The sequence below is a fragment of the Bactrocera oleae genome, chromosome 4 (assembly GCF_042242935.1).
Source record: "Bactrocera oleae isolate idBacOlea1 chromosome 4, idBacOlea1, whole genome shotgun sequence".
Lineage (NCBI taxonomy): Eukaryota > Metazoa > Arthropoda > Insecta > Diptera > Tephritidae > Bactrocera > Bactrocera oleae.
Window position 1 is genome coordinate 55,206,896 of NC_091538.1, and position 21,112 is coordinate 55,228,007.

The 21,112-nt window shown below is 33.5% G+C and overlaps 1 protein-coding gene and 1 long non-coding RNA gene across 8 annotated transcripts in view; one reads left to right on the forward strand and one right to left on the reverse strand.

Moving 5' to 3' along the window:
• The window catches only part of 14-3-3zeta (tyrosine 3-monooxygenase/tryptophan 5-monooxygenase activation protein zeta), a 48,266-nt gene that overhangs the window by 10,165 nt on the left and 16,989 nt on the right, over nt 1-21,112 (reverse strand). For 3 of the 6 annotated variants that reach the window (XM_036363380.2, XM_036363387.2, XM_036363381.2), the window contains exon 2: nt 10-208. In XM_036363380.2, the coding sequence (XP_036219273.1) occupies nt 10-71 (62 nt within the window). In that variant the 5' untranslated portion in view covers nt 72-208. Of the gene's footprint in view, nt 1-9; nt 209-1,413; nt 1,527-15,501; nt 15,898-15,939; nt 15,958-21,112 lie in introns of those variants that run through there. The other 3 variants (XM_036363384.2, XM_036363382.2, XM_036363383.2) reach the window with 3 other exon arrangements.
• On the forward strand, nt 1,601-14,169 carry LOC138856858 (uncharacterized). Of its 2 annotated transcripts, none has more exons than XR_011395825.1 (3): nt 1,601-5,798; nt 5,889-6,089; nt 13,091-14,169. It is a non-coding gene; the product is annotated as an uncharacterized lncRNA (long non-coding RNA). The 2 variants fall into 2 exon arrangements; XR_011395824.1 differs by lacking the exon at nt 13,091-14,169 and adding an exon at nt 6,780-7,706.

Below are 21,112 nucleotides of genomic sequence, written 5' to 3' on the forward strand. Positions count from 1 at the left end.
GTTACCAACCTTTCAGATTGTTCGGCCAATTTTGCCTTTTGAACCAATTCCTCTTTGTCGACTGTTGACATTTTGATGTGTTGTTTTTTTGCTTGCTTAACAAGAGCTTAAAGAAAATAACTGAAGCTGGGTTTTCCTTATCAAACCGCCAAGAGAGATTACAACGCAGGGTTTCTAAAACTGAATGCGCCGCTCACAGTATGACTATCTGCAAGAAATTTAGAAGAGAATACAAATTAATTAGTACAAAATGTAGTTATACCTTTAACTTAAAATATTTTGCTTAAAACAAAATGCACGAAACCTACTAATTATAAAACCGTTAACTTTTTTTTGTTTCTCAATTAATGTTTAGACTAAAAAGCTTTTACATTTTAATAGCCGTTACTAGTAGTGACGAAGCGAAATTGCCTAAATTTCGCAAATAACAACAGATTCGGCAAATTTTTGCGACCCGCTCAAAATACACAAACATTTCCATACATACATACATAGAAGCGACGATATTAATTTAAATAAAACTAATTAGAAATTCATAATTAAAAGCGCACAAATCCCCGAAGCAATGAAACAAATTACGCCGCAGTGAATACGCGGCATTTGCGCTGTGTTGACAAGCACCGAGGGCGATGAGAGCCGTAAGTAAAGTCGACGAATTTTCTGCGTCAGTAGCCGCTGGGTAAAGAGTTCATAAGGCCAAAGTAAATACGCTAACGCCAGTCATACCTATGTATTTACACTAGTATATATAGCGGCTGACAAACATTAGTTAGTACGCTTGGCCTTGAAGCGCATAAAGATCATTAGCGCAATGTCAAAGACTGTGCTGACGTGCGTGCCGTGCCGCGTTAGCAATTATTTAACCGGTATGGCGAGACCGAAATTTGTGTAACTTCAAAGTATTTGAGCTTTTATTAGCTTAAAATGGTTTGTAATGGGCAATGTTGAGGCAAGAGAAATTTTTAATAATGTAGTTAAATGCCATGAAGGAAATTTTTTGGATGCCAAATTATTATTTCTTTTTTTTTTGTGTTTTGCAAGCAAATAAATCAAGTTGAAGTGAAAAACCGTTTAGTTAAATATTGCAATTTTTGTGTTTAAATATTTATTGCGAGCAAGTGAATCAGAATTAGGAAACGAAACAGTTTAGAAAAAGTATGCACTTTAATTTTTTTTACCAATACTTCAAATATTTATTTCAAAAAAATATATATTTTTGCTGCTACTAAGCAATGCAGACTCAAGAGTGTAACACTTCTTTACTTTTAAATTAGAAACTATAAGTCGTTGACGAACATTTTAACAAGCACACGCTATTATCAACTCTTTTTCTTTCACATTTTTCTTTTCGTGTATTTCACAAACATTTCAAACACTTCAAACGCTAGGAGAGCAAGACTTGACAACACTCACCGCTGGAATACCGTGGCCTACAAGAAATGAATTTAGGGCGGACTACACGCTAGCTGGTCGGCAAGCAAGCTTGCAAGCCTAAAAGCTTATCAGCAAAATTTTTAATTTCACACACACACATTTTCATCTATATACATAACGACGACATGCGAACACGATTGCATAATAACGCGACGTCAAGAGCAGATTACAAGTGCTACGCTGTTTGTTATCTTATTTTTCTTTTCTTTTGATATTTGTAACCAAGGCTTGATAAGCGCTGGGGGCGCAGCAGCAACAGCCGTAGAAGCTTGGTCGGCTGGGTGCGTCCAAAATTAATAGAGCGTAAACTAGCTAACAAACATATTTGCATACGAGAACGATAGGTAGCTGTGAAAAAGTCGACATTGAAACCGTTGTTGATCTGATAGCAAGAAAAAACAACATATAAAAATACAGCAGCACAATGCAATGCAACATTATTAGCTCGGTGACCTTAATTAAAGCAGCATCAACACTACTTTTACTTTCATGTATCCTTACAACGCAGCGGTTTTTTTTTTAATTTACATCAAAAAGGTTTAATGCTGCTGCGTTAAGGGTGTAGTTATGCTGCCGCCCCAAGTCCAGTTGACCTTTAAATATTATAAACAATTTCACATACATACACACACATACAGTTATACGCAGCGCCAGGAGAAATGCATTTTAAGTGAAAATTTCATTAATGCAACAAAAAAAGCAAAAACAATTATGCCTGAGTAGTTGCGTAGGCGTTGCTGGATCCTGAAACATGTGTGTTGTTGTTGGGTTGGACCGCAACGGGGGCGGCAACCAAGCAATGCAGCGGCAACAAGCATTTTAACATAATTAAGTTTTGCAATGGTTGCAAAAAGTTGCCCCAATTAAAAAAAAATAGTATTTAACAACGAAACAGACAGAATGAATAAGAAGAAGCAGACGAAAAGCTTGTGGATGTGGCGACATCAACGCTAATTGCAGTTTACGTAAATGCAGAAAAAGTAAAATTTCAAAGCATTGCAGGCGTAAATGTGTGATAAACAAAAAGCAGATGAGGAAAATTTAACAACTCTGAAAGTTGATAATGTAATAAAGTTAAATGGCAATTTTAATGTCAATTTAAACAAATTTAAGCTTTTTGGCGAAAATTAAAAAAAAAACAATACTAGTCACTGTTAAAGCTTAGCATATTTAGTTGGCCAAACACATTTCCACGAATGGGAATTGTAAACTTTAATATTGGCGACACCTGATAGGGTAGTTAATGCTAATATGTACAAGCGTAATCAGCAGTATGTAATCTAAACAACGGAACTGACGTAGCTGATAAGTACATTGTATGTATGAATGTATGTAGAAATTTGTGCAACCAAACAACTATTTTAAATAACTGCGTAGTTGAGTTATTTAGCTTGTAGTCAAGTCAGTGTGACTGGGTCATAAAACAAAGTGAGAAAATGTGTAGTGTAGCAGTAAAAATATACGGTAGTGAAACGATATCTATTAGAAGCAATAGGAACAAGTCAGTCTAAATCAAGAAAAAACGTCAACTTCTCTTGTACCGAAGTACAAAAAAAAAGTTTCCAGACAAGAACTTGATTTTGAACGTTCAGTTTGTATAACAGCTATATGCTATAGTCGCCCGATCTGAACAATTTGTTCGGAGATTGTACCGTAGCCTTAGACAATAATCCATGTCAAATTTCGTGAAGATATCTCATCAAATAAAAAAGTTTTTCATACAAGGACTCGATTTTGATCGATCACTTTGTATGTGTTACTTCGTGGCAAACTTAATATACACTGTTCAGGGTATAAAAATAACAAATACTGCAATTTAGTACAGTTAAGCGAAAAAAATATATATTTTTCGCATCACTAGAGTTTGCAAAAAAAAAAAAAAAACATTAAATGTTGAATAATATAAAGTGCTTTTTGAAGAATTTAAAGATTTCTAACTTTTTTTTATGTCTACCACCTATGGCTGTGACGTAACAAGGTGTGGTGAGCAATTAGCACCAATAATCCAATAATAGCAATATTAAATGACATATGTACACAAATATATTAGACGTGTGGATGCATGCACATATGACTGATGGGCTAATGAGCATGAAACAAATAGTAAAGGTGAAAAAATAGATGTTTTTATAGATAAAGCAGAAGAACTTACATACACATACATATATTAAGTGGTCAAAATAGGTATAGTGTCATAAATACAAATTCATGTTATTCGCAACTAATTTTAACACACTATATGTATGCACGCGATTTGATTGATTGTTAACACTTGGCAATTAGTTTTAAGTGAGATATTAAATCAGTTAAAGCAGATATCAGCGTAAGTGATTAAATAATTTTATGACTGCATTTTGATTGATGAAAGCTCGCTTGCGCAATTGCATCTAAGCAAATGTGAATTTATTATCTAATCTTAATTAAACTGTTTAAATCCACAGTCATCATATAATTGCTGTCAAGAGTAGCAGTATTGAAATTTCGTTGTTATTTTATACAAAAACAAAAACAAAATCACGAAAAAAATATATCTCGATAATCAAATTTGCACAATTTCTCACAGCGTACGCAGTCTACAACGCGCGTGTTGTCTCATATTTACCAATATAATATTTGGGCAACCATTCGATTTCAATTTGAATGGGTCGCAAGGCCAGAAAAATAAACAGTAAAACATTTACCGAATCGCTCCAACGTTTAATTTATTTGTGTTGACACAGCTACGCATAATTGATCAATTTGGCGCAAACTACGAACGAATATGCATCCATACTCATACCTTGCAATACAAATAATAATAATGGAGGTAAAACAACGTAATGCTTAAAAGCATAAATGAAATGCGTAGTAGAGAGAAAATTTAGCTTAATCGAATATTTAGAAAAAAAAATCTATATTTTCAAAATTAACTGTATGCAAAGCTTTTAGGTGAATCAACAATACAGTTTTTCATTTGTTTACGTCTCACTTAAGTTTTGGTTACTCTTTGCCATAGCTGCTAAGAAAGGAGCCGATAAAGTGTAGGTTAAATCAAGATAACTCAACGTAACACAACGTTGATTATACTATGTCATAATGACCGTACAGTCCTAAAATTAATTTAAAAGTTGGTATGATATGCTTAACAAAATTAATTTTAACTTTAGAAAAGCTTAAGACATTGATTTTGTTTCTCTTGGTTTACGTTCAGAGCGCTTTAATTTAATTATTAAAACACATAAAACCCACTATATTATTATGGAATACATACGCTTGCATAAAGCCAGCTAGTTCTCTTAAAATTTACTACTAGAGCATTAATTGAAAAATATAATAAAATTAAAAAAATGGAAAAAAAGGAGTAATAAAAAATATGACCGCATACATTATACGGCGACAGTCAAAGTGAGAGAAAGAGAAAGAAACTCCAACTTATGTGCACAAAAACGACACTCAGTTGGCACACAGAACTCCACTCTGCACGAAGCACTCCAATAGCCCAGCACCTATTAGGGCCATTAGGGCCGTGGCGTTATTTTATTTAACTATGCGTTGATTTGTTATTTACAGCTGCAGTAGTACAAATAGAAATAGAAAATACGAAAATAACCATGCACACATACAGACCACTTTGCAAACAACAACAAATGCATTGCAGAACGAATTAGAAGTCGAGTATCTAAAAAAAAAAAGTTCGTGTTTGTATGGTATATACTTTTATGTAAGTGACAGTGGAGTCGCCAACATAACGATGGCCGCATGCGATAGGAGTAGAGGGTAAATGAGAAAATTTTGCTGGACAGCTTGTATGCTTGTGTGCGCGCATAGCAACTAACTGACTGTCAGTTGAATAGATGGTTAGGGTGATGCAGGTACAAAAACCACCAACAAAAACAAATAAGGCTAACACAAGAAAAATTGTGGCATCGCAGCCAACACTGCAATGCTGGCGAGGTGACGTGACGCCACACTGGTGGCACACTTATCCCCAGATGGCGTTGGCTATGGCATTGGATGACTCACACTGTTGGTGGTGCGACCACTTCCAACCAACCACAAATACAACGCAATAAAAGCTACAGCAACGGCAATATGCAACGAGTCGTGGTGAAGCTAAAAACGAAAGAATACCGCAACATGGAAAACAAAGCGCAAATACAAATACAAATACATATAACATATTTATATAGAATGCAGCAGACAAAAATGTGTATACTAATGAATGCAACTTTTACTAGTTAACAGCGTTGTTAGCAGTTTTCACAAGGGAACCACCCAAACCAACTTCGCTCTGTTCAGACAGCACCACTTAGCGAGCCGGCGAAACAGCCAACTATTTTACCGGCTAACGAGTAAACGAACGAATAGTGCAGCCAAGTTGCATGGTATGTATGTATATGGCGTACACTTTTGTGCAAAAGTAATGAATACTGTATTGTGTGTAGCATTTACCCTAGTTGTCGTTGTAATTGTAGATGTTGTTGCTGGCAAGCGAAAAACAATGTAATGTTATAGGTGCGCAGCAGAAAAACTGATACGAATCGAATTGGAATGGCGAAATTGTAAAATCAAATAAAGGACAATGCAGTGAAATCGAGGCATACCATGGGAGGAGTGGTGCGAAGCAACTGAATATTTAACAGTGAATAATATTGCGGAAATTGTAATTGTAAAAGGTGAGTTGATAATTAGAAATAATTATAGAATATAAAAAATATATGAAATACTAAAAAAAAAATTGAAAAAAAATGCTAACTTTGGTTACACCGAAGCTAAAAATTATCTTTATCTTTATTTTGATCGATCAATTTGTATGGCAGCTATATGTATGCTACATGCGTTCGATCTGAACAATAGGTGCGGAGATTGTAGCGTTGTCTTTGTGTATATCTAATCTGTGAAAAATTTTGTAAAGATATTTTGTCAAATAAAAAAGTTTTCCATACAAGAACACGATTTTATGATCGGTAAGTTTGAATGGAAGCTACATATATGCTATAGTTGTCGGATATCGGCAGCTCCTTAGAGACCAATGGACGTGTGCAAAATTTCAGATCGATATACCAAAAAAAGAGAACTGGGCGGATATACAGATGGACCGACCGACATGGTTAATGCGACTCAGCTCGACACGGTGATCATTTATATATATATTTTTATAAGGCCTCTGACGTTTTCTTCTAAGTTTTACAAACTTCGTGGCAAACTTTATGTGCAGGATATAAATATGTTCGACAACAGTAACGAGTGAAGTCGTGTTGCTAAGCTTAAAAAATTTATTATAAAGAATACAAGAAAATAAGCATTATTATTAGTTGTCTATGCAATATATACTTTTTCAAGTATTTATTTTTTTCGTTTCTCAGACATATTTCGCACTTCATTGCAAGATCAAATGACACATACCCACAAAATATAACACATTCTACAAGCATATGTAGTATGTGAAGGCTATCAAAAATGGAGATCGGAAATTGCATTAACTCAATGAAGCAGAGCATTAAGGCATAAAGCAGCAAAAGTCTGAGTGCCATTGGGGCAACGTAATTTCCACAAACAGTATTTCAGTGAACACAACCACGGAATTCACTGTAGTTGAGTCATCCAGCAGCAGTCGCTCAGTTAGTCAGTTGTCGGTTATTGCTCTGCTTAATATAAATTTACAAACATACATATGTACTTATATATATTTGATTGTATATATATATATTTTGCCATTATAAGTATGTGCGAATTCATTTTAAATTGAATTGAGCAATGAGAGACACACAACAGCAATCGGCTGCATGATCACTTTCGGTGGGCGGTTGTGCAAAAAAAAAAACAAAAGTCGAATAAAGCTAGCAAATATAAGTCATACCGCAAACAGGAAGTATGAATAAACGAGTACATGTGTGTAAGTGGTACATATTTACGATATAACAACATGCAATTTTTAACAGAAACCGAATTCAATCAAAAATAGCGAGCAAATTTTCAACTTGTTTATTTTCGTAAGAGTTTTGTACAGCTAACAGTATTCGGTGAAGCTGTCATAGAATTAGTCAACTTGATTATCATAAAAATGCGAAAAATGTAATTTAGGTTTCGAAAGTTGTTGAAATTCAGTATACAGTATCTATGTGTTTGCGCCACACATTGATTGTTAGGGTGACCGTTAGTTCCCAAGTTGATTTTTTTCTTTTTTATGCAAACATCCCCTGAAGTTTCAGCTTTTGATCCAAAAACGGTTCCAACGTAAACAAGCTCTTTTTTTCCAATTTAAACCAACCGTACTTAATCAAATATATCTTCTTCTTTTTTGATTTTTTGCATTAAATAAGTGATATTCTAATATAAAATTTTCCGCTCTAAAAAAAGGCTTTTTGATTTTTTCCATAAAAATGTTTCTTTAAGAGTTAAAAGCAGTTAAATTTATGCAGCAAATGTGCTGAGCATTCATGCAAGTGATTTACTCGTATACACTCTGTGTTGCTCATACGACATGGTATACGTACTGTATGAATGTTCAATTCACGATGAATTGCAAAAAAAAAAAAAAATATTAACAACCAAATAGCGAGCACGTGCATACACAAATGAAATGTTTTTGCACTTTAGCTAATTGGGCAGTTTAGGGAAATTTCGCAAAGAATTTGGCACATAGCCTTATGGCTTTTATTTTGCTCTTGCTCTCAATTTCGAACGTAGGCAATTAGTGGTCGTTATTAAAAAAACCTCTATCGTTGTTGTAGTAGCAAATGGTATATTTTGTAATGCGTTTCCAACAGTAATCCGCTAAAATTACTGTAATTTTATGTTATCGGTTATGCCTTAAAAATATCGCTACAAATGAGCATATAATGTGACTTAAATAATATATAATTTTGCATAGGTAAAATAGAGCAATTTCTTCAAAGAAACGCAAATCAATCAAATAATAATTGTGTACGCACAAAAACACAAAAACGGGTTCATTGCCTTCACAGGCAGTAAGTTCAAGCACGAGGCGCTACATATTTTTCGACAGTAGTATTTCTAGCAAAGTCAGTGCGGTCATTCAGACAATTACATACATTTGACTAAACGGTAGACCAGCCGGCCGGCAAGTTATGTTCTATATTGAGGGAGCCACACAAAAGAGCACAGCACATTTAATGGGAGAACCAAAATACATATTTTTATACAACAACAGCGCTCGTAGCAAAGTAGCAAACATTAACGCTCCGTCCTACTCGTTCGATCCAATGATAATGATTAACACTATTGTAGGCTATGCACGATCGGCGCGCTATTTCGATTATACATTCTTCGTAGACATTGGTGTCATTCATGAAATTACTACTTTTATAGCCCCAAAGACAGAAGCACATAATAAGCATACTTATTAGTACAAAAATATATATGTACATACAATATGTATACCATATATTTAGATACAAACAGTCCATAAGACCTATACGTTTGCACATATAAATATGTTAATAAGCATTATCTAATAAGTTTTACATAAAACCAACCGCCAAATTTTCTTTTATCGCTCATAATAAATAATTGAAAATGCGTTAATTTGTATGCGGTGCTACGCTGCTGACAGAAATATGCGATTAAGTGTATGCATGCCTGTGGGATGTGTGTATTAGCATACAAACATATTTCTAAGAAAAAATCACTCATACATACGTATAAGTAAATATTTGTATGTACATATAATATATTTGTATATACAAATTTATGCATTAGTAATTTTTCATTTCTAATAAATATGTGCGCCTGCGTGTGGGTGGCTGTTATATTGCCTCAAATTATCTCTCACTAGCTACTTCACCTCACATCCCCTTTTCCCGCCCATCAACATTTTATTGTGTAGTCTTCGATTTTTTGCTGTTATTTGTTGTCTGCTTAGTGTGTGTGTGTGAAATAAATGTACAGAATATTAATGCTGTTAGCTGTCAGTTAATTTTGGCAAAGCGATTCCTCTTCGCCTTTTAATTACCGTGTACAATTCAAATGCGTTGAAGCATAAACTTGCTGAATATATGCATAAATAATTTATATTTGTAGGGTTGTCTGAATAATTGAGAAAATTAGCAATATAAATATTATATTATAATATTCAATTAAGTAAACTTACTACGCAATTTCATCGTGATTTTAATTTAATTTTTAATTTACACATTTAAAACCGAATATTGGTAAAAAAAAAAAACAAGAAAATACGTTGAATTCGCTTGACACTGCGGCTATAATACACTTCACAAACAATAAACTTTCCATACAAGAACTTGATTTTTATTGTTCAGATTGTATGGCAGCTATATGCTATAGTAATCCGATATCGGCACTTCCGACCAATGAGCAGCATTTTCGAGCAATAAAAAATAAAAAGTAATTAAAAAGCATGAAAACACATTATATTCGTCCATTCGATTACTCTAAAACTTTCCACATAAAACTAAATAAGATAAATACAGTCCATTTTCAACAACTGTAATTAGATTTCCCGACGAACAAACAAATAATTGCGTTGTGTTTCCGATAAACATGTGTACACAAAAGCAAACAAAGGCGTAATATATTTATTAACGATTGCTGACGTAATGTGCATATTTTTATACATATATATTTTTTGTTTAAAATTAAGGCAAGTGGAAATAAGTAAATGAATAACTGAGTAAAAAAAATCCAATGTGCTTAAACAGCAAGTGAACAATATATGGCAGTAGTAATTGAAGAACCCAAATATGCAACGAATATTTTTATACGTACAATAATTGTATGTTTGTACGTATCACAGTGTATGAGAAACTGTGTGTAGTTGCTTAAAATATTGCGCACTTGACATTCAAAAAATCGACGGCGACAAACAAAATAATGTAATAATAAAACAGCCACAAAAATGTGGAAGAAATAACATGCTGATAGGCATAAATGCCGGTGGACTTGTAATAAAAGCACATCAACCAAGGAAAATATAAAAAAAACGTCAAGTTTTTATTACCACGTTACAGTATTTATTTTTTGCGCATATAAAACTGCTTCGATGTTCTAAATTTTTGCTTAATACTTTAAAAGCGAGCGTAAAAAATGAAAATGTATGCCCGACGAACGAGTAATGCTATAAGAAACCGACGGTTATGGGTTTATAGCAACACACAGCACATTCTAAAATCCGCGCCTCTAATGGCATCGGCCTAGTGAATGACATTGTATACAATGCGAAATAAAATATTAAAGCATAATAATGGAAGGGCTCATTTACTTTTATATTCGCTGAGAAAATAACAAAAACCAGTAAGTAATGAAAATGAAATTGAAAGTGAAAGTGAATATGTACCTACGTAACACACTGCAAGTAAGAAAGGAAGTTAATGTCGTTTTAATGCATACACCCAATAAAAAATAGTTAAATCTCAATGACATAAAAAATATATATTCAAATAAAACAAAAATAAATAAAATAATTTAAATAAAATACCAAAATCAAATTAAATAAAAAAAATTATATTAAATAAAAAAAATTAAATTAAATAAAAAAAATTAAATTAAATTAAAAAATTAATATTAAATTAAATAAAAAAATTAATATTAAATAAAACAAAATATATTAAAAATATCAAAAAAATTTAAAATATAAAATGTATAATAACAATATGTTTTTTAAACTTGCTTGTAAAGTTTTTTCCACCCGTAAAAGATTACTTTCCAATTAAATTAATTGTCATGGCGCCTACACGGCTCAATATTATTTACTTGGCAGCAAATTTGCATCACCCAACCGTACTAAAATGGCTGATAAGAAACCTTAAGGCCTCTTAAGAAGTCTACAAGTGAAAAAATACTACACATAATATATATGTACATATATACCTTTGTAGGTTTGTCTGTAAGTTCAACAAACAAATGTCGCCTTTATAGCACACGCGACATAGCGTCTATGAAAATGTTTTGCCAAATTTTCGTTTTGAATGCAAAAGCAAATATCAAAAGAAAATAAGCAGATAGAAAGAAAGAGCAAGCAGTAAAAAGAAAAAATAAGGATGAAAATGAGTTTGACGTTGCTAAGCAAAACTTTTTAAAAATTTAGGTGAAGGCAAAGGCGCTTTTAGCAGTCGGACATACTATATAATGGCGCATATAGGCAAGAGCATGGCAAGAACAGGGTGGCGTAACGCGACTGAATTCGGTAAAACAAATAATGTCGAAAAATAAAGTAACTGAATTAAAAAAGTTTTAAGGCGCCGAAAGGACGGCGAGGACATTGTGCAAAGACACGCATTGATACATACATACATATGCAGATATTAATCTGGCGACGGCGAAGACTTCCCATAAATTGAGTGAAATGGGTGAGTAAACTTAAAACTCAATACACCCACTTACTCATACTTATACGAGTATGCTCATACATATGTACGTAAATATATTTAAGGTATGTACATACTGTTGCCCACAAAAAATAGGTGTGACATCATTAACAAAACGAATCTTTTAATTAATAAAAAACATATTTTAAGTCTCAAAATTTTTGCACAAGCCTATCACTGATTATATATTAATATTTCCATATGTTTCAATTGAACGTAAAGAAAATTTTAATTCACAGTTTATGTTAAATAAATTAAAAATTAGTTCCACATAAAAATAGGAGTATTCTATGTAGTACGGAAAATTCAAAAAGTTTTAAATCAAAATGATATCAAAACTTTACTGAATATTAAAATAATTCATATAACTTTAAATAGCTTTGTTCGTTTTTTTAATAGAACATCACACTTCCTGAAATAGAATCTATGAGATCCTGGCAGTGTTAAAATGGTAACATTTCTCAAATCTCTTTTACTAACTGCCAGAAATTACTCGAATTGGTTAGTTTTCGTTCAATAACACTATTTTTCTTATCAGTTCTGAGGATTTTTATGGAGTTGAGGTCAGGAGATTGAACAGACTGAGACATAACTTCAACTGAGTTGACTCTACATCATTTCTTTGCACACTTGCTGATCTGTTTATGGTCATTATCTTGTTGGTATACCCATAAAAATGCTAGACTTCATCAGGCATATGATAATATTACCTCATCTAATGTTTTAACAAATGTCATTTGATGCACGTGACCTTCACTCAAGAAAAATATACCAACTCCAGTATGTGAAAAGCTACCCTCTACCATGATTTTATCTGTGATTATTTGAAGATGACATGTTAGAGAAACGACGGACAAAATTTCTAGAACTTTTATTAACAAATAATTAAGTTTTGGATTTATCTGATCACAATATATTGCGTCATTTAAACACGAGCCTGGAGACATTCTTTTTTGCAAATAGCGGTACCTTTCGTGGACTTTTTGTTCTGTGACAATCGCGTATAGAGTGTTTCAGTATTAACTGATAAATTTAGTTCATCGCTGATGCTCCTGACTGACATAAAAGCATTAATTTCTTGGATCTCCTTATATGTTTTTCCTAGTCTTCGAATTTTTTTTTATCATTTCCCACTTTTTCTCTGTAGAATGCTTTCCTCTACCCACCGAAGAAAAATCCTATGTTTCAATTTACCATATCTAAATAAATGCTGCTAGATTATGGAACTCTACTTACTTTTCTAATTTTGCCTGTATTTTTTAGGTTAAAGATTATTTTAGTAAAGAAATGTCTAACTCTTCTATTTTTTTTTTTGTGGAAAACAATTTCAGGGGTCTCCGAGAACTGGCAAAACTGAACGAGAAAAACAATCATCAAATTGAAATTTTGTTTTATGTTTTAATGTGAATATACCGTTATGTGTACTGCTATTGTGCCTGGTCATTTACATGCGATCCAGAAACGTTATGTACCCAAATATATTTTTCATATTGGCATTCCTATTATTTTGTGGACAACTCTATGTATGCCAATAAAATATAAATCAAGCGACAAGACAAAATCAGCGATAAATATAAGATATAATTTACACATACGAATATATTTGTATATCACAGCATATAAAATATATTCAAATAAACCCGACAAAGGAAATAAGCTGAAAATTGAGGATATGTAGAAGCCAATCAAGAATACACCCAACTTCTCCTGACAAAACCGACATGTGCCACCTACACACTAAGGTGTAAGCTCGTCTAACTAATTTCGGCACGCACCGAACGGAAATGCGCAGGTAATTAAGAAGTTTGTTGAACATCAGCACTGAATTTGCACATGTGAAAAGTATAAGTAGTCAGAAGAAAATTACACCCACCTACTGATCGGGCTTTTAACAACATGAAATACAGAAAATGCGTGGTTAGCAGAAAAGTTGGGCGTTGAAGGATTTGTGTGTGCGTGTTTGTGAAATGGAGGATGGTGATACAGCATAGCGATTCGTTGACTTTCTTCATTTTCGTTTCTCTGATATTTTCGAATTGGTGAACTCTGTGGAAAAAGGTTGTCGAAATCTCATTACAAGTTCAAAAGGCACGTTGCCAGCGAAGAACAAAGGAGCCAACGTCTGGGAATACACAGCAAATAGTAATGACATTATAAATATGGCGATTTAGATGCTGCAGGTTGAAAAGATTGGTCGCTACCTTCAATTATGACAAATGTAAAAGGTTTTTAAACACATGTATGTACTATGTACAATAAAATTAAAGCAATTACTAAAATGAAAAGTGACAACGAAATATTTCACAAAGAAATCACAAAAGGATATGCTGTCAAATTCTTTAGAGTTGCCATTAGTAAATTATGCTTAGAAGCCTCAACTAATAAAAAAATATATAGATTTGTATTCAAAAATGTAGCAATTATTTGAGTATTATTCATAATTTATTTAAAATAAAAAATTTAATTTAATTATATTTCTGGTGTATCTGAGTTTTTTATATTTATTTCATGCTCTTTTGCTCAGTTTGTTTCTCCATGACGCCAGAGAAGCGCATTGCAGCACTATCATCTACTACTGTACATATATATAGCATGTGCAAGTGTCTGTATATATGCACTATATGCAGTGATGCATCATAACGCACAGCGCATTCTTTGTGCATATATCATAAATTTATAATTAAAACTAAATGCAACAGAATATAAAAGCGCATTATAACGAGCGAAGCAAATGGTTCTAATAAAAAGTTTATTAATAACGCAAAAGTATAATATCATAAGATGAGAGAAGTGTTCGCAAATGCTGCGTGGTGGTGCTTTGGAGAAGAAAAGCATATTTATTTAGATGTGAGCGTCAACAGTGAAAATACAAGAGCAAGTAAAAAATTAATTGGAGATATAAAAACTAGCGTAATATGAAAAATTAATTAATGCAAATAACGGGAAGTAACTATTTAGAAGTATCTCGGGCAAAGACATAAAATTACTAACAATATATACGAGTACATAGTAAATATTAAATTAGTAATCTAAAAACCTTTATTGTACTAATTTGGAATGCTTTTTATGCTTACGCATATGGCAACACACCCTTGACCTCCATGGCATGTGACAAACAAGCGAAAATTTATAAAACTAAAAAGTAAAATAAAAAAGTTAACTGGCGTCATGCTAATGAAATGCAAAGGAGTGGCAGCAATGTTTGCTGATTCGACTGACTGGTTAACTGAACGCATAGCTGCGTAGCAAACAAGAAAATACTGGAGTTTTCGCAAAAGTGGGTGCGTTTTGTCAAAGAAGAAAGTATTGCATATAAATTTCAGCTATGTTGCAAACTTTTTTCCTGAAAATATTTAATTTATTGTTATGCATGCTTTTATTATGTTTATAATATGTTGACAAAACATAAATTATAAACAAATAAATTCTTAAACATAACCTAAAATATAGTAAAATTCAAAATATTAAACATGTTAGCGGACATTTCTGACAGCCGTAGAAACATTTATGGAATTATATTAAAACTTGAAACCACAATTCGAACTCTAACTAACACCTGCTTTAATTCACTTGTTAATCACATAGAAGATTCACATTTAATCGAAAACTTCAACCTGGCAATACGTCGCAATTATTTTACTTTCACAAGCTTCAAAAAGTAGATGTGCCAAAACAATTATATTAATAAAGATACTTCTTTAAGCTAAGTATGTATGATACTTTTTAATTATTTTCTTTTTACCTTAAGTAACTTATAGTTGTATAAACGTATGCTTTTCTCCAATATTTCTACTGCTCCTAATCTAAGCAAAAATGCAACGCCTAACAAATCCAATTACGAATTTAGCTGCAGAACGAGCCAACACAGATGTTGCAGATTCTGCGGCAAAAAAAATTGCGAGACACTGCCGCCGACTTAGTGGCTACTACGAACGACGCGTTTAAATAATTTACACGTTTTCACGTCTTTTCACAAATCAATATGTAGTTTTTTCTACTTTGCCAGTAGTGTTTTCTCCTTTAGTGCTTGCTTTAGCCAATTGTTCACACTTCGCAAATGTGAAAAATTTCGCACTGCAACCAAATCGAATATGTGTCTCTGTGTGTATATATGTGAGTGTTTGATTATTCTTTTCTATTTTTTTTTCTTTGTTTGCAGAATAAGTCTAATGGTACTGACTTTTTCTTTATAATTTGCTATTTTGCGTTCACGCAACACCAACAAGAAACATGCTAACACGCTTCTCACCGCAACTTAACTACCAACATGCCAATTGGCCAAATTGGAGTTGAGCATCAAAAACGCAAACGCCGAATGAACGTCGGCAATTGAAGACAAAATAACGAGTGCGACTGCGAGTAGCTGCAAATCAGCGAGATGACGCATGAGCGCCGCAACCACAAATGGGCGAGCGAGTTAGTGAGAGGATTGCCAGGAAAATAAGCTAGCAACAATTATGTATATGCTGTTTGTGGTACTCGCTGGAACGTATTTGGAACCGACCGGGCAAAAAAGCTACATCCATCACACACACATTATACACATATATAGCTAGGGAGCTTGTGCGCGGCGCATGAAGGTGCGGAGTGTAAAGCGCCGATGGCAACGGTTACTTTGCAGCACTGAAACCGTCAACGTCGACGTACTCTGACTGGGCACCACGACTCGATAAGCTGCAGCTTGACGAAACGCAAGTGAGATTTCAAGACTACTTTATATACAACATAGTACACACACACATATATATTTAGGTATATAGCTATATGTAGACAATGGCATATCAATTGCACTGGCAACATAGAAGCTTAGCTGTGGCCCAATATAAACGCATGTGGCAGCCAAAAGCTGCAGCACAGAGGCCAATGTTAGCTAGTCCATACCGCTGGCCACTTTTATGTTACGACAACAACTGCATACCAAGCGGCAAGCGGCAAGCAAGTACAGTAGTGTGAAGAGACGGTAAAACTGTAGTGGCAAAGCGGCAATGGAGAAAAAGTCGAAAAGCCGACTGCAGCGAGTGAGACAAGTTGGTGTCCGATTAGGTATCGAGTGCATGATGATTACATTTTTCCATAGCATTGGAATTCAGTGAATGCGTATGAACATACATATATGCATGTGTGTTTGCACATGCATGCGTATAACTCGATTTTCGAGTTCCCAACGCAATGGCGTGGCATGTACTTAATGCAACTTCGTGTGCACTAAACTATGCGCGTTGCTATGGGTCACCAACAGCACTAGATTGCTTTACAGTAGCAATAAAAAATTTAGAAAACAATGAGTAATATGCGGCAATTGAAAATGGAGTGAGGCAAATAGTGTTGTGGTCGTTGTTGTTGTTATTGTTGCAGAGCAGTCATTAATTTTGAAAATTATGCTGCTACTGTGCAGCGTCATCTTGCGCAATTGAAATTGGAAGAAAACAATGTTGCAGAGTCTGTGGCAGCGTTGCAATCAGCTAACCGTTCGTAATTGTCTCTGAAAAAATTATAATTCAGCCAATTACGAATGCATATACGTAAGAAATTATGTGAGTATTTGATCATGTCAAGGCTGCGGTTAGGCAGTAGTAATGATAAAAGTTTTGAAGCTATAATTTATGATTATTTAATCACTTCTTAGTTCACTAGAAATATAGTTTTGGGTCGAAGTATTTTTTGTTATACTGAGAAATGTATTGTTGTAATTTTTATTGCTGTTGTTGTTGTGAGGCTCCATAGTTCAATATTTGGGTCACCCCTGATATGGTGAACCGATTAATTCATTATACACGCGAACTAGTCCCTCAGATTTTTAGATATCCATCTGAAATTTCGTACTTGTTCTTTTTTCGCCAAAAAACTGCTCATTTGTAGGAACCGCCGTTATAGGACCAGTATAGCATATAGCTGCCATACAAACATATCGATCAAAATCAAGGTCTTGTATGGAAAACTTTTTTGTTTGTTAAGATATCGTCACGAAAATTGGCCGAAGAGAGATTATTTAGATTGAACCACTATAACATGTAGCTGTCATACAATCTGATCGATCACAATCAAGTAAAGATCTTTTTATTCCATTTTATGCTAAAAGACATGCATCTGTAAACGTTATTATAGCTTCGCAGCACCCAAAGTTAACGTTTTTTCTTGTTTTTAATTCCATTTAATTATAATTACCATAAAACCACGTAATATTTTTATATAACATTAGATTTCATTTAAATTAAATTTAGAAATATCAAATATATATACATATGTATGCATGTAAGCATATATGCATATATAACGGCATCTGGAGAATACAGTGCAATATTATTCTGTAAATGATTCACCGATGAAAACTTGCAAATTCACTTGCCTATACATAAGTTAAATTGGCTTACATACGCATTGATATTTTGACTAAACAATAGACCAAAACACAAGGAACTAGTGTTGAATGACATAAATACTCCTAAGTGCAAGCAAATGAAATTCGTGTGCAGAGATGCATTCACGTATAAGTTTCACATGCATTTATTGACCTGAAAAAGAGTTATACACGAGGCGACGCATTGGTCTTTTGGCTGCAGCCATTACTATGTACAGCCAGGTATTTATGGATGTGTGTATGTTGAATATGTTTGTGCATGCATAGCCGCATGTATTACTTGTAGTTCTGCCGCCAAAACGATTCCGTACGGCAATTTCACCCACGCATATGGTATTTATAGGTTTACATAAATGAAAATACACAAGCGGGCAGACATATAGCTGGCTTATTAAAGTGAAGCACATATACAGATGAATTCGAAATAGCGTTTGTGTGTCAGGTTTGTGTGATAATTGTTGATAGCAAGAGATTTGGTGAATTAATTTAATTTTCAATTGTCATTTGCACGAAAGCGGTAGCTTAAAACGTACTCAGACATCACACATACACATATACGCATATACACAAACATACCAATAGATGTGTAGCTAGCAAACGGTTGTAGAAAAGCAGTCAGGCAGTGCATTCTGTTGCTCTTTCGCTACACAATTTCCGAGGTCAATGTGTCAATTACCAGCCAGACACACTCTACTTCATTCTATTCAAAAAGTCTTATGAAAATTAAATCAGAAAAATCATGCAAGTTGAAAGCATAGAAAATATAAATGAAAAAAGTATATATATAAAAGTAAAGTATTGCACAAACAATAGTAAACTATTTGAACAGACACATAGTAGGTACCGTTACTTATTAAAAGTCATAAATGCATGAATGTCAGAAACTGTTAGAAAAATAAAACGATGGAAGGAACAAAAGGCTAGAATTTAATTGAAAAACTAACAATGATTGTGGTTAAGAAATTGAAAAATAAGAGAAAATGAAAATGAAAAATAAAACGAAAACGAAAAATAAGAAAAGTTTGAAATAGTTGAAAAGCTAAACCACACACTCAAACTAAGGAAGTGCTTGTGTAGTAGCAAAATCAAAAAATCGTTCAAGTGTAGCAGGCAACGTTTGCAGCGCCAATAAATAGCTAATCGAAAAATGTATGCAATATTGGAGGTTATGTGCAGCATTTACAGATTGGTTACACTTGACGGCGTGTAGATTCCTATGAACGTTATTAACGGTAGAATTAAGGAGAATGAAGTATAAATTACTAGATATTATATATGAGAAAAAATATAAGTAAAAAATAAAATTTCAAAATTATAATAACAAATGGTAGGGTCTACGAAATTTCGGTCAACCACGAAAAATTATTAGATTTTAAGCGAACTTTTTTAGCAGAAATACACAAATAATTTTGTAACAATTTTAAGGGCAGTTTATTTTAAGAAAATTTTTACAGGGGAAAAATTATACAGCGAAAATTTTCTACCAAAACGAGTGCTATTAAGAACTTTTTGTGCTATAACTATGTGCAAGAAGGATCATACATCGAACCCTGGTCCGAAAACATCTTATTACACTTACATGAATGCGCTTAAACTTTCTTTGAACGCATATTGATCCCCGCAAACTTTTAAAAAAAATTCCTCAAAAATCTCAAAATAAACAAAATAGCAAGCGTAAGACTTAAAAACTTCTTCAATGCTGATTTCAAGTAGCCACTTTGTATTTCGAATCTCACTGTTGCACACTTTATGTCATACATACAATGTACTTAATTAAATCAAAGCTAGAGAAGTGGGCGATAGCGGGTCAGGTAATACATTTTCCGTTTTGTTTTACAACTTTGGTCATTTCCTGTACTAAACCCTAATTAAAGAAGTAGCAAAATACCTAACAAATGCTTACAGCTACACTCACATATTCATAAGCACACATACCACCCGAAGCAAAAGCTGCAACATTACATAGAAACAAGCTGGAGCATCTGAGCGAAAGCACCACTAACTCATAGGTTTAAAAATACCACAGCTGAGCTTGCTGCCCTGCTGCTTGTACACCCACTCATCCGATCCACAAATGCGGATATACAAATTGTGCTCAACTAAAAAAAATCATAGTATACATTCAGGCGTTAGAGCGTAACGTGCCGTGTTGTATTACATAAATAACAGGAAACTAGGTAGTACGTATAGCCTAATAGGCCAGCCCTTTACATAATGGCCATCATATGGGTCGATTGACTAATTTGTTTATTTCAAGTTGACATCAATACGATGACCTGAGCATCGTACCAACAAACATACCGAGTATGTACATACATACATACAAACTACTGACCTGAGAACAACCGTCCGCTTTGCAAAATATTGCCTCAGGCGGCAACATGTAACGGTAGTTTAATTTTTGAAATGAGTTTTGTGCATATATATGTGTGGGTCAAATATTTTTAGCATTGTTGACACATTTTGAAGCTAATTTTTAAACTCCCTAAATACATATATATTTTTATGTGGATATGTTATAAATGGCAAACGCTATATACTCACGTATAAAAAGCATATATGTAAATGTTTAGTAGTATATATAAATTCATTATATATACGCATTATTTTTTGCTTCGATTATATTTGATCTTGGGCTTAACACAATTTATTCCACGCCGCTGTTAAAAAAAAACAGTTATTGCTATATGTTGTTGTACAATGTGGCATAATTTGTTATAAACTGAAGGTAATCACTTGCTAGATACTTTATCTATTTTTGTTGTTGTATTTAATTAGTGAACTAATGATCAGCAACTGATCAATGCCGTATGACATGGCGTATGAGTAATATCAATAGCCAATTTCAAATATGTGAGTCATCTGCACACAAAGCGCAGTTCGACCTGCGTAAGCACAATGCATAACTACATGTTTTAGAAATAAAAAAAGTAAACAATGATGATTATATTAATTGTAACCAGATAGTTCAAACTAAACAATGCGTTATATTAAA